At 31.9% G+C, this 14726-nt stretch overlaps 1 protein-coding gene across 1 annotated transcript in view; it reads right to left on the reverse strand.

Moving 5' to 3' along the window:
- LOC129225529 (beta-mannosidase-like) overlaps nucleotides 1–14726 on the reverse strand; it is a 38277-nt gene that overhangs the window by 12868 nt on the left and 10683 nt on the right. Inside the window, exons 2-8 of the mRNA XM_054859961.1 lie at nucleotides 13560–13706; nucleotides 10605–10753; nucleotides 6220–6422; nucleotides 6030–6100; nucleotides 2772–2962; nucleotides 1434–1593; nucleotides 1034–1338 (exon numbers count right to left, since the gene is read on the reverse strand). Coding sequence (XP_054715936.1) covers nucleotides 1034–1338; nucleotides 1434–1593; nucleotides 2772–2962; nucleotides 6030–6100; nucleotides 6220–6422; nucleotides 10605–10753; nucleotides 13560–13706 — 1226 coding nt within the window. The remainder of the gene's footprint in view (nucleotides 1–1033; nucleotides 1339–1433; nucleotides 1594–2771; nucleotides 2963–6029; nucleotides 6101–6219; nucleotides 6423–10604; nucleotides 10754–13559; nucleotides 13707–14726) is intronic.

Below are 14726 nucleotides of genomic sequence, written 5' to 3' on the forward strand. Positions count from 1 at the left end.
CAGTTACATGTGTCGGCATTACAAGGCACACCTTTTTCAATGACATTTCACAAAAGCAACAACGCAGAAAGCAAGCAGCTTAAAAAGTAAAAATAGCAGATTTTAAGTAAAAATTTGGGAAAACCGAACACTAATGAGAAAATCATAAACCAATACAGAACCAATAGGAAAGCAAACAATGAGTAAGAGATACGTGAAATACACCGCCGCCGGGCTGATGAGTGCTAATAAGCACGAAACTGCAGTCCTTTGCTGGAAATGACTGAGCTGGCGGTGTATTTCACGTATTTCTGCATTAGCCTTGGCTTAGGGCGGTAACTTACTGAATGAGTAAGAGCTTTCTCACAGGTATGTAACCTAGGTCTAGAAAGAATTCAATTGGCAGAAGGCTATGCCACTAAAGCTAAAATATTTTCTTTAGTCAATGACTGAATTTATTGTGAAAATTTTGCCAAAAATTTGAATAAAAAAACAACAAAACCAAATTCAGAAAAAAATGCTTTAGGAGTATCATCTAATTAGTTCATAGTACGTCGTGCAACAAATTAATCAAATGCAAATTTTCATGAAAATCAGATGAACAACCTAGTCCAATGAGAGACAAATACAGAGAGACAGACATGTTTAGATTTTTTTCTTCTTCTTCAGCAGCGCCACAAGGCCAAGGCTTTCTCTGTCTGCTTCCTCCAGGAGGCACAACTTTCTGCTAAGTTTCTCTCTACCTATTTATTCCCTAGATCTTCAAATCTCTCTCTACACTGTCCAACCACCTTGCAGCTTGTCTCACTCTTCTCCTAGTACCCTTAATCTTCGAAAAGGTTAGTTTTTTAACTGGGTCCAAATCTGACCTTTGAAAACTTTACCCCAGCCATCTGATTCTGCTGGTTACATTTTTTTTACTAAAGACAAATCGCCACCTCAGAGCAACAGTAAGGTATCTAATCCCAGGAATAACACTAAGTTGCTCTGAGGCGACGAAATGTTTAATGATATATGTTTACTAGTCATTAGTTAAATCACTGCAACCACTTACCACTTGTGATATTTCTTCTGAGACAGACTGTAAAAATTCTTCATCTGTTGGATAAAGAGCACAGGCAAACATTAAGTCTTGCCAAATAAGCAGGCCCATTTCATCTGCCAGCTCATAGAAAATATCTCTTTCATAAATTCCACCTCCCCAGACCCGTAGCATATTCATATTGGCATCCTTTGCAGATTGCAGAAGATTTTTAATATAGTTAGAAGAAATCCTTTCTTGAAAACTGTCAGCAGGAATCCAGTTTGATCCTTTTGCAAAGAAGGGAATGCCATTCACACGAAAATAAAAACTTAATCCTGTAAGATAAAATTTAACTTTTTTAATAACAGTTCAAGAAAAAACGGATAAAAATAACTACATTAATTATTAAACAATAATCAATCAGAATTACCAGACGAATTTTCCACTGGTTCTTGAACAAGCTCAATGGTTCTGAAACCAAACTTAACAGCCTTATATGATCGTTCTTCATCATTAGAAAAATTTACTTTTAACAAGTAAAGAGGCTGGTTCCCCATTCCATTAGGCCACCAAAGCTGTACATCAAAATCCTTAAAAAAAATAATTAAATAGTAAGTAATATTTAGCAGGTTTGAAACAACGTTGATGGTATCTTAAAGTTTGCATCAAATTTTCATCTACTATGTATACTATTTCGTAGTTAAATCACTTCCAGACATTTAACAGTATGTTGTGCGCTAGAGCAAGGGTTCTCAAACTTTTTTCAGTTTTTAAAGCTGAAATCTTTACTTCAAATAAAAACATCATGCTTTACCAATCTTCTAAAATAATGTACAATGAATTTTTCTTTCTTAAGAAGAAACACTCACTTCAAATTAATTGAGACAAAATTGTTTTAAAAAAATGTAATAAGATAACTTGTTCAATCATATATTTTTATTGATGATAATAGCACCTGTTACCAAATTACTGAGTGAAAAATTCTACATTAAAAATTACAGTAGGGTAACGGCACCAGTCACAGACATGCTTAAGACATCACTCTCAGGTTAACTCAATTTTCTGAGCCTTTTAATGTACAGTTGGCTCTCTGTTTAACGACTTTCTCTATTTAACAACGGCTTTTCACAGTCCCAGATGGTCCACTACAGTGTTAAAAGCATTCTATTTAAGAACGCTTTCTACTTAAGGACGATTTTTTGTGGTCCCTTGAAAATCGTTAAACAGAGAGTCAACTGTATTTAGATTTTTAAAACTATTTTTCTCTCATGCAATTACATCTCATCTAACATTTGGCTGCTTTTGGATCCTCTGAATTAGTTAATTCTATTTTTATTTGCTCAATTTCAAAAAAAGTTCCGATCCCCAGTAACAGACACCGACAATTCTGATGATACCCAGTAACAGATAGAATGAGGAAAAGATGATTAATGAGTAAAATTCCCCTTTTCTCTTTAAAATGTGCAAAAGTTCTTTCTTTTTAAATCTAAAACCTTATTAAATTCAAATGAACAAGAAACACCGGCAGACCTCATGGTGACTGCTCATAACCTTCCACCACTGCCTTGTAAATACCAACTGGCTCATAAAATTCACACTAATAACACCAGATGGTTGCACCGTATTCATGGGTTGCAGCAACATCAGTTTTACCTGCATGTAATTCTTATTATTTAAATCCAAACTTAGGATAAATACAAATAAAATTATTAGCAGACTCATTCTCTATTAATAAATTATTTCAAAATGCAAAATAATATAAACATACCTTTGGTAATTTTAAATTAAATTTTAATTGAGATTTTGAATTTGAATCTGGCTTGACTGCAATTTTAGAATTGAAAAGTTCAGTTCCATTCACATCAATTTTCAGCATACCACTAACCGCTTCGAACGTAGCTGTATCCATAAACATGGTAACGATGATGCTGTCAAACATTTTTTTCTCTGATTTATAATCTGAAACATAGAATTTTGAAAATCAATTCTAAACAAGCTACATACGCCACATTTAGTAACAAAAAAAAGAACTTGGGAGGGGGCACCCTTGTCTCCTCTAACGTCTACAACTGCTTTCGAATACACATGCAATTGCGCTGCCAAAGATAGCCTACAATGGGGTAGTTCCCAAAATTTTAAAAGCAATTTTTCTGAAAGAGCATGCTTAAAAACATAGGATCTGACTATTTTTTAAATAATTTGACTAAGTTTAATATTGTTAAAAAAATTACTTTAATCAGTGGGCTTTCATTGTTTACCTTTCTGTCCATAATATCACAAATGATGAAAGGCCATTCACTGATGCCATTCACAGAGCATAACATTTAATACACTTCTTTACTCACGTGTTGGCAACAATATGGTTGATAGCAAGCGTAGAGCGCAATGTTTAATTCACTTCATGATTATCACAATGTGGAAAAACGGAACAGATGTGCCAAAGTACATAATTTATGACCTCATAAACACCAAGCCTTATTTTCAAAATCAGAGATTTAAAAAAATTAATTAAAAATTAAGCGTTGGGGAAAATGAAAGTTTTTCTCACTCCATGTTTTTTTTTTTTTTGCTTATTCTATCAATTTCAGTGACTAAAAGTCATTTCATTGCATTTTGCGCAATGAAATGATTGCACTATCTACCGCTCAGTTTCCAAATTACTTTCAGAAGTAAAGAAAACTATTAAACTTAAAGTGGTAAGTAGTTGCAGTGATTAATTGAGAAAAAAATGGTTAGCAAAAGATTTTGTAAGAAGAGAATTTGTAAAATCAAATATTGTTATTGATGAGAATAGCAACTGTTTCCAAATTACTAAATGAAAAATTCAACAGTAAAAATTACAGTAATCACAGGGTTGGCAACTGCTTTGCGAAAATTGCAAAACTCCACAGCTCAGCAAAAAAAGTTATTTTGCTCCGCATTTCCCGGTAAGAGCAATGCTGTACTCGGAGAAGAGGGGATGTTGGGGAGACCTCTCCATCAAAAATATGCATTTTTGTTGTAAAAATAATGGAAATGTAAAGTAAATTGGATTTGTAAGTGGGGGGGGGGGAGGTCTCTTGGGTGTCAAACATAAAAATGTAAAATAGATTCAGACAACCTTTTTTTAGGTGAGTTCTCCAAACCTCAAGGTGAATTCCCCTCAAATATTTCTTCCTAATTATAGCACTGGCTCAGAGTGAGATGTTTTCAAAAGTAGGGTGCGGAACCAGGGCTGTCAGAGTTCTCCCCCACCCAACACCCCCTTTCCCAATCTTATGTTTTCAGTAGAGATCTTGGGTGAAAGGGATTTTGTTTGAAATGTTGGGATATTGGCCTTATTGATGAAAACAATATATTTATATTAAATATCTCAACAATAATATATTTAATATTCACTAAAATATAATGTTTTGACTCAGAAATCTAGAATGGAGTTTTCTTTCATGCACAAGCTGAGCCTATATTAAAAGATTGCATAGGGGAGACAAATCAACCCTCTGGAGCCCAGATTGTCATTTTCTTGTACAAACGGTATAATTGTATCAAAACACATTAATAAAACATTTTTACTTTTCTTTTTTTATGACAGATGACTTTAATACAATTTTTTAAAGAAATTGTTCCAAAGAAATAATTTACGAGAGGAAATCTAATATTTATGATCATAATTTTTTACTGTATGGTTCTTAAGAATAATAATTTACCAGTTAAACTAATAGCAATTACAAAAAGTGAATAAATTTCAAGATTTTGTTAATTTTATGTGCTTTATCTTGGGTTTCGCAAAAAATCCTAATGGTAATCCTGGGCGGAATTGCTTTCTACAACCAAGATGTCACTCTAAGACAGTCCCATGAACAGGATGATGAGTTAGGGCTTTTTTTTTTAGAAAAGGTTGTGAAGCTGACCTGGATTATTTAAACTGTTTTAAAAAGTAAGTATAAGTTGAAAAGTGTAGCAAAAAATGAAAGAAAAAAACAGTATATTAAATGCTTAAAAGGCCAATGAAAAGTAACAAAATAATTAAATTATTATGTTATACACTTCTCTATAACGCTTTTATAACTGAAAAATATTATTTATTCTATCAAAATAAAAAAAAAATCTTTTTTTTTTATTTTAATTTTTAAGATATCAATAATGGGCTTAGATGCTAAAAGTCCAAAGTATTTTAGCATATACCTTTCAAATATTAATGTAAACATAAACAAATCAAAACAAATACAGTAGAGTCTTGAAAATCCGAGTCTCAAACGTCCGAGGTTTTGCTTAATTTGAGGTGCTTGGTTGATAATTTTAGGGTATACTTTTTGCGGACAAAAAATACTTTTAATCTGAAAATTGAAATATTTTGCTATGTAGAACTTTCCTAACAATATACAATAAGGTAATAACAAGATATTGAAAGGTTTATTTCGATAACAGTCGCCAAGAAATATTCATCGACTGTTAGAGATGGATTAAGAGATGTTGGAGAAAGTAAGAAGTTGGTTGATACAAAAAATAACCTGAAATTAAAACATTGTTTTGTCTCAAAGAATAACAAACATCTCTTTTAGAATATCCGATTGCAATCAAAAAGGGAAGTGCAAAATTGATGCTGTACGATTTGTATGTACGAAATTTTATCCTTTTATGACTAACGTTTTTGTATTATGTGAGGCATATATATATATGCACGCTCACACATAGACATAGTAAATGGCACAACAAAACTCATCAAAATTTATTCGAGGACGATCAAAGGGCATTTTTTGGATGCCTGCAAATTTACACACAAGAACGTGCAGACATCAAGGAAAAAAACAATCAAAACTCGTTTAGAATCAATTAAAACATAAATTTATCTTGAAATTTGAGTGATAAGTTTTTTGAGGAGACAATATTTCCTTTTCATCGCGTAAGAAGTAAACAGTGCATGTCTTTATGTAGTTCAAAGAATTTTTTGGATAATCCGAATTTTCAGTAATTCGAGGTGGTGCGAGCCCCAATTACATCAGATTTTCGAGACTCTACTGTATTGCACAAAGACTGAATGACTCACTGGATTGGGTAGTCACCACCGTAATATCTGTTATTAGTAATGAATTGTAGCCAATTACTTCAACTGATTTCCTAACAAGAAAAAAGAAAAATAATAATAATAATAAGTCATAAATTTGAAAAGATTTACCTGAAACTGAATATCTTCGCAAAAATGAAATTTTTGCTTTCAATATAATCTTTAAACATACCATATTCCTTGAGTTGGAAAGGATGGACCCCAATCCCAGCTAAAAGAGCTCTGCATTTTCCGAATGTAGTTAACATGGCATTCACCCTTTTGAACAGGAGGAGGACAAGTAGGAGGAATAACATAGTTTAGAACTTGTTTTGAATTCTTTTTGGAAGCGTAAAGGACTGGAGATTCAAATGAAATTTTCAGAGTATTATTAGCCTGAAATTCAAGTTAAAGAAATTACTAATTAAAAACATAATGAGTAATTCTACAATGGCCATAGTAATGCAAGCAATAAATATTTTTCATAAAATTAGCATGGCACTTTGAGGCTAATAATTTCATTATTGAATATACTTTACCAATATAATTCCGTAAAAAGATGCATATCTTTTAGTTTAAAAATTGAAAATTGTTTTCCTGAGCATTTTTATTTCCTACACAATATTAAAATGTTTTTTTCCTTTCAAATATTGAGGTTTTTCTTCTTCGCATGTCATATTCTATGCAATATAGTAATTTATATACAGCTTGTTATGTTACCAAACACAAAATGAAAGTCTTAAAGTATTTGCAAAACATATATTTCTGATTTAAAGTTCTGCAATTGCAATACTTTTATTTAAATAATTTATTTTCCAACGTATTTCCCTCTGTGTAACTTTGAGCCACATTAAGTGGCTCAAAGTTACCCAGAGTGTCAGGCTAACTTTGCACCAGGTTAAAAATTCATTCCAAATGGTTTAATTGTTATTACTTCTACATTTTGGATTACCACACAGTATTTTCAGTAATTCATCTTCAAGTAGAACCGAACAATTATTTTGGTCACTCATCTGGTCAGTGCTAATTCTATATTTGCTACACGTTTGTTTGGCTATCTTGGCTCCTTTGAAAGGTTTTCCACCTCCAGCTCACGATCAGTAAATTTTTAATCCAAGCTGATGAGTGCTAATAAGCACGAAACTCCAGTCCTTGGATGGAATGACTGAGCTGGTGGTGTATGTATTTTATGTGAACCATCCAGTAGTTTAGAAGTGTTTCTTCCATTCTATATCAAAAAATACAATAAAACTAATGTAATTGAATATTTGAGGACAGTTAAAAAGTAGCAGGGTTGCCACAGAAGTTCAAGAATGAAATTCTCTGATATTTCCAGGTTTTCCAGTCGATTATAGGAAAAATTCCAAGATAATAAAAATTAACTTACGTTATTTAATATCGATACAATATAATTTTTACTGTAAATAAACCTACTTTATTAACAAAATAATGCTTTAAAACATCATCAATAATTGTTACCAAAATTTGGGTTAAGACAAACTTAACATTTAATAAAAATGCTTTGAAAGACCAGATATTTCCAATTACTACTTTTATTTTTAAATCTCTGCAATTTTATTGTGCAAAAGTTTATTTCCCCTTCAATGCAGACATTTCATCTTGCTTAAAACTTTTTGTTAGCACTTTTTTTTATGCTTTTTTTTACTTAGCAACTTTTTCCTATTGCAAGACATATGCTAGGGACCATTCTAGCATAACTGAGCATATTGTAAGAAATCTCATTTGATTTAAGTCTCTCTCCCTCCTTGTAGCGTGAATAACAGCATTCTGTCAGTCCATAATGCTACAAGACTTTTCTTTCAAATTTTTGACCAACATGCCATTGTTGGTACTACACTCTCAAAAAGTGGTGTGACATCTTTTTAAAAAACATTTATGTTTAAAAAAAATGTTCAAAATTAAAACACCAATGTTTTAACAAGATAGATGTTTCCAAAACATCGACATCACCACTATTCTCATTAACATGTGAAAAAATTATCAGCATTGTAATAAGAAAAAAATCATAACATCTTTCATTGGCAAGCTAGGATCCATAAAAATCAGAGTTCATTCTGTTTCAAAAATAAAAATATTTGCTAAATATTCTTTGCAATGATGATTCAATTTAAAATTTATATTTTTAATACATAAGAATAGAGAAAATTACAACACTATTCTTCCAAAATGGACTTAGATTTTTATTTAAAAAAAGATTTTAAAAATCCTTAGCTTTAAAAGCAAATAAAGAACTAAAAATTTGAATGCTCTTTTTTTTTTTACAATTTAGTATTTTTACAAAAAATATGTAATTGCTAATTAACTCAATACAGTTAAAGTTTGCAAAAACAAATGAATAAATCATCATTTTACTCTAGAATTAATTAAAATAACTTCCAACCATTGAAGTAATGGAAAAGTCTGAAGGATGCATAAGGACGGAGATCTGAAACATACTAAGTAATTTTCGGCAAAGTCACTTTCAATGTTGGCATGTTTCTTAAAGAACGAGTTTTAACATATAAAAGCTAAAATTTTGAGACTTTAAACTTATGATCATTCATTTCCTGAAAAAGAAAGAAAAAAAGTATAATGAAGGCTATTGAAACACGAGTAAAACCACAGGTACTTAGCGGAAAATACCAGTAATTTCCAGCTAAGCATGGATCGATTATTTTTTTTTTTCAAAAGCAGCAAAATAAAATGTAATTAATAAAATCAGAGCTTTATTTATTTTTTTTTTTTTTTATTTTATTTTATTTTTTTTTTTTTTGAGCCTTATTACATTTAGTACTTAAAAATGAGCTTGAATTTTCTTCCTCTCAACTATCAGGAAAATTTGCTTATCTGGAATGGGATATTTATTATACTTCCACATTTTTACGCAACAGTTTCACCCATCAGATGCACAAATTGAGAAGGAATTCCCTGACATTTCCAGAAATTTCCATAATTTGTGACTTTCCCTGACAATTCCCTGACCATTTTAGGTGATTTTCATTTTCCCTGACAATTCCAGGTTTTCCATATTTTTCAGATGGGTGGCAACCCTGAAGTAGAGAACTTATGGCACAAAGTTATCCTGAATGACTGCACTACACTACTTCAGATATAAATGAATAGAACAATTTAATGGTAAAAAGAGTATTAAATATGAAGTAAATATTTACAAAGGATTATTGCACAAAATAAAGAATTACTAGCAGACAAGGCAGGCTGATGTACACCACCTTCAAAGGTGTACCTCAAGGGCTTCGCTACCTTTTAGAAGAGCTTGCTGCTCAGCATCGACCTCGCCCAACCCACCTGCAGCAGGTTTGTGCAGCACCCCATTTTCTGGGAGAACTTCAGGGTTACTTTCGGGGCTTTGCCCGGTACTTGCCCCCCTGAGACAGCTTTAGCCAGTGAAAAAATTTGAGTTCACATTTTTGGGACGTAAATTACATTCCTTTAAAAAAAAGGAGAAAAAATCTTCTCATTAAAAACGTGCTTCACTTAAGCAAGCCATTTGAATTATTTTTCTTTGCACACTGATAAATGCACTTCATTATACGCCATTCGAAAAACATTCATCTCCTTCTGCATGACCTTCCTTTCTGCGAGTTCCTTTTTGCTTTCCCTATGAGGAAAATGCAAATGGCTTGACGGGAATGTCAGCTAACAGGGATACCGAAAGGAAGATCCAGAGTCGAAAATTTATGTTTTTAATTAAATTTTCTGCTAATTAATGTTGTATAATTATAACATCTAGCTACACATGTAGCTAGGAAAATTACTAATCTATGATACCTAGTTCGATACTCAGTTTTCTGTCATTCACCAGGAGTAGCGATGACACAGATAGATAGATAGATAGTCACAAACAGCAACATTAGTTTTAGATTACAAAAAAAAAAGCCCAGACACTTTTCACAATGATGTCTGATAATATTTGGTTCATAAAAGAGAAGAGAAAAAACAATTGTTGCTGATAAGGTGTAGAGTTTCTTCCCAGGAGCTTTTAGGAGGGGGCTGCATTCTTTCCCTCTTGCTAAATTAATAACCCCAGATGAGCTCTGCCCTCTTTTCTGTATTTTTCAATGAGCCATGTTGTGTTTCTGCCCTCGTTGTCATGTGGAAGTTCTTACAAATCTTCATCACAAAAGCAAACTTTTTTTATTCCGAAAGCTAAACATTCAAACAAACCTGCCTCGTTCTTGTTATCCAATAAAATTTCACTTGAATATAAAAATTAGGTGTTTTTTATTTATTTATTTATTTATTAAAGCTTTTAGCATAAGCTTTTGAACAAAACAATTAATTCTCTTACTTATTAAAAAAAAGTATAAGCACTATTGAAAATACTAGGGTTTTGCATGCTGCATATAGCATACTAAAAATGTCTCAGAAGCCTTCTTTCAATAACAAAATTTCTATTCAAAAATGCTTTTAATTGAATTAAAATGGCCTTTATCTGAAAGCTTCCCGCCTCTTTTTTTGTTCGAGGGAAGCATTCGCTGTGTGTATGTAAATTAGTTATTTTGAAGCAGCATAAAATATTATCCTTATTGAAAATAGAATTTTTTTTTTTTAAATTACCTTTAGGGTAGACTTGACATCAAAGACATAACGCACAAACATATTATTTGAAGAACCAATTAATTTGTCATTTAGAAATACTTTGCTAACTGTGTCAAGACCATTGAAAACCAAACTTATTCTTTTCTTCTGCAAGAGATGACATTCAACTAAAGTAAACAAAGAAGTAAACAAATAAATATCCACAAGTCTTTAAAAAACAAATAAAAAAATGTACTTACAGAATAAAAATCATAATGATCAAAATGAGTACATTAGGAATCAATCTAATTTTTTCAAGAGGTCATCAAATTTTAAATGCCTTTTGTTAGTTTGGTACCCCACCCTCAATAAAACTTATACTACTCTGATTCCGAGCCCGGCTCCTAGTTTCCTACTAGGCTGACATGGCTTCTTGTCGGCCCTGATAATCACTATTTGAGCAAAAATCCTTTTGTGCACCTTTACTGCGAAGATTTTCCCTTTAATCTAAAAAAACAAGATATTTAAAATCATGTTAAATATTTTGTAGTAAGTTACCGGCCTAAAGCCAGGGCTAAGGCAGAAATACTTAAAATACACCACCAGCTCAGCTATTCCATCCAAGGACTGCATTTTCGTGCTTTTTAGCACTCATCAGCCCGAAATAGGAATCACATGAGCTGGAGGCGAAAAATCTCTTAAGGGAGCCAAGAGAGCCCAACAAACTGGTAGCTAATGCAGAATTAGCAAACCAGATGAGCGACCACAACAATGGTGCAGTTCAACTCAAAGATTGATGGCAAAACTAAGGTATTTTGTAGTAAGTTACCACCCTAAAGCCAGGACTAAGGCAGAAATGCTTAAATCAATGGCATTTTCAAGGTACAAAAATCTGACATTTATTTGGGGTGGGGGGACGTCCGAGGAATTACATAACCCCCTAAGCCCCCGGTGATGTCCGCCCCGCCCCCCTCCAATAATTTTTGCAAGTCAGCGCCCCTGCTTGGGAGGGTGCGCCCTTGCTCTTAAGGGAGGAGGGGGCACTCCTGTTGAATGTTTGTATTAATAAAAGACTATAAAAACTCAATACTGAAAAACATACAAATTGCAACTGCAGAAAGACTTAACTTGACTCAGCGATGGTTATCAGTTGACAACTATGCTAATAAATTTTATAAAAATAATAAAAATATATATTTTGTTTTCAAACAAAAGAAAAAAAAAATCAGGGTTCAAGAAGAAAGCAATACTGGTATTTGATTTATAAAAGAGATGAATGAAAAATTTTGCTCTGTAAATAAAACTCAAAACTTCAATTCAAAAAGAAAAGATTGAATTCAATGATGCAGTAGAATACAGGGCCTCCGAGTGGGTATATCAAGCCTAGTAGGAACCTAGGGACCTAGTCTTGGAGGGGCCCCGTTCATGATTATGTAAACTGTAGAGGATAAGGTAATGGACGGGGGCATTGGTGATGAAATTGATTGGAGCCCACCTTGGCAGAAAATCTTCATAACTCACACATTGAGGTCAGAAGCTTTGTGTCTTATGTATTTAGGTACCAAATAGATAATTTCACAGATCCATTAGCTAGACCCAAACCAATCCAATGATATTTGTAATGCATCAACATTGCACATAATTGTTTCCACATAAGAATAATTTAAAACCTCAAGAATTTAAAATTCTCAAACTTAATGTTATTCACTGAAATTCAGAAATAAGTTTTTCATGTTGTAGAGGAAAATCTGATATCTCTTTGTCTAACTTTGTATAACTCTGCTTGCTTGCTTACTACACTTTGGTAACCTGATCAACAATCTTTGTATTCATCTCATTATCACATTCCTGCATATAATCCGTGGCTTATCTGTTAAAAAAGTCAAAGTTTATCAGGTGTGGATTATATGCTGCCATGTATTACCTGTGGATTTTTTTTTTCTTAACATCAATGCATTGAACCTCAATATTTACAGAAGGATTCACCAATAGAGATCGTACGCCGACTGCATGTTGTTTATTTTACAAAGCTTGCATGCTCTTTCTCGCTACCTGTCTGTATGTTGGTTATTTTACATTGCTTGAATGTTCCTCTTGTACAGCCATGTAAAATAAACAAGAATACAGTGAAGGAAGGAGCCATTTGCACAAGATTAGACTGTTTGCTCTCCTTTCTCTTGACTCTTTGTTTTTCAAGTAATTATTCTACTATATCATGATTATAGTATTACTATAATCATGATTTCAAGAAGAAATCATTATATTTTAGATTATATTTCAGATTAATTTTGATTATGTCTTCAAAGTAATTACCTTTTCACATTTTTAGTTTAGTTGCTCAAATGGTATGTTAAATTCAAACTTTATTTTTTTCATTCCATCATTATTTTCCACAGATTATACGCCGCCGCCGATTATATGAAGTTTTTTTTCCTTCCGGCTGATTTAAAGACCTGCAAATTATAGGCTGCCTGCGGATAATACACAGGAAAATATGGTACTAATTTCACTCTTTAAAAGAAAAATTTTATAGTATTTATGCATAATTTTTATTTTAAAAGCCTTCAATTCTGAAGAGAAAAGAGGAAATTTATCTGAAATTTTGTTCGAGAGAATGTTGTAACTTTTACAATATAGAATATAGGGATTTCTGAATTACAAAAGTCAATGTTTACTTCAGGGAGGTTGTGCCGTTTGCAATAGACAATTCTGCCTTACTTATAGGTTGGCTTCAAAGACCTTCTACTGTAATAATAAAAGCACGAACAGCAACAAATTGCTAGTTGGTTAGTTTCACATCAAAGGCTAAAAGCTTAAGAGGTGGGGTGTTTGTGGAGAAAAGTTTGTTTCAATAACGGAGATAAATAGCTTGAAAAATATCAAGAAATAGGATTACAGGTACAGTTTCATAATAAAAATTGGTTTTAATATGCTATGCTAAAGAAAAGGAAACAAACAATATTTACATGCTGATTATAGTTTTCACTATATTACCATTGAATTTTTTGAAAAAAGTCCAATTTTCAGTGCCAATCCATTTGTATAATACGTCATTTTTTCTAAAATATGGATCATCAATTAACTTATTTCGCCATAAATCAGTATAGATGGAGCCAGGAACAACAGCTGAAACGACAATACCTAGCAAAGTAAAACAAAATGAGTAAGCTTTTAAATATTAATGTATTTTTTCCCAATTAAATACATACAAAGTAGTTTTATTAACTTAATCAAAATGAATGATTTTTTCTGTAAGCGACACATTACATACCAAAATTACCTAGAAAACCTGAAATGCTAGAATGTCCATATAAAATATGACTAGCAAAGAAATTTTACATTTGAACGAGTTGTTCATGGTAATCAGGATCATTGGAACAGTATAATAACATGCATATTCCATCAAATATGGTTAACATAAAGTAAAAATAATAAATAAGGGTACGTCCACAGCAATTGAACCTTTTTTCACAAATTTTTTTTTTCATGAAACCTCAAGTGTTATACACCATTTTAATCCTCAGAAATTGATGTTACTGAAAATGTAACTTAAATTTCCACATAGATAAATATACAACGAAAATTTAATGGGAATTAAGATCACTCAATTTTATTTCCACTAAGGCTTAAAATGTTGATTTTGTAAAACTGACTAAGGATCTCCCTTTTTTCAAAAAAAATAGATACTTTGCATTTAATTTAATAGAGTATAATCTTATTTATCATATGTATGTAGTTAAAACATTTTTATTATTAATTAATAGCTAATTTCAAGTGCTTAATTAGTAGTCAATACATGCATGTCACAAGAGTAACAAAAATGTATCAAAGCTTTAATTTTGAAAAAACTTTTTAAAATTTTCACTTCAAACTTCATATTTTCTGATTTGTTAATATCAGACACATTTTACACTAAATATTTCATTTTTTTAATCCATAGATTAAGCTCTGGGGTGATGTCACAAGAGTAACATTTTACTGTCACAAGAGTAACATTTTGTTCTCAGTAGGTTGACTTCTAATTCTAAGTAATACTAAAATGAAATCAAATAAATAAGATCAAAATAAAAATAAACAACAATCCTTCAAGTTGAGTAAATATCTTTCTGATCAGAATAATTCTGAAGTATTTAATTAGACACTTAATCAAGGTGATTAATT

The sequence above is a fragment of the Uloborus diversus genome, chromosome 7 (assembly GCF_026930045.1).
Source record: "Uloborus diversus isolate 005 chromosome 7, Udiv.v.3.1, whole genome shotgun sequence".
Taxonomy (NCBI): domain Eukaryota; kingdom Metazoa; phylum Arthropoda; class Arachnida; order Araneae; family Uloboridae; genus Uloborus; species Uloborus diversus.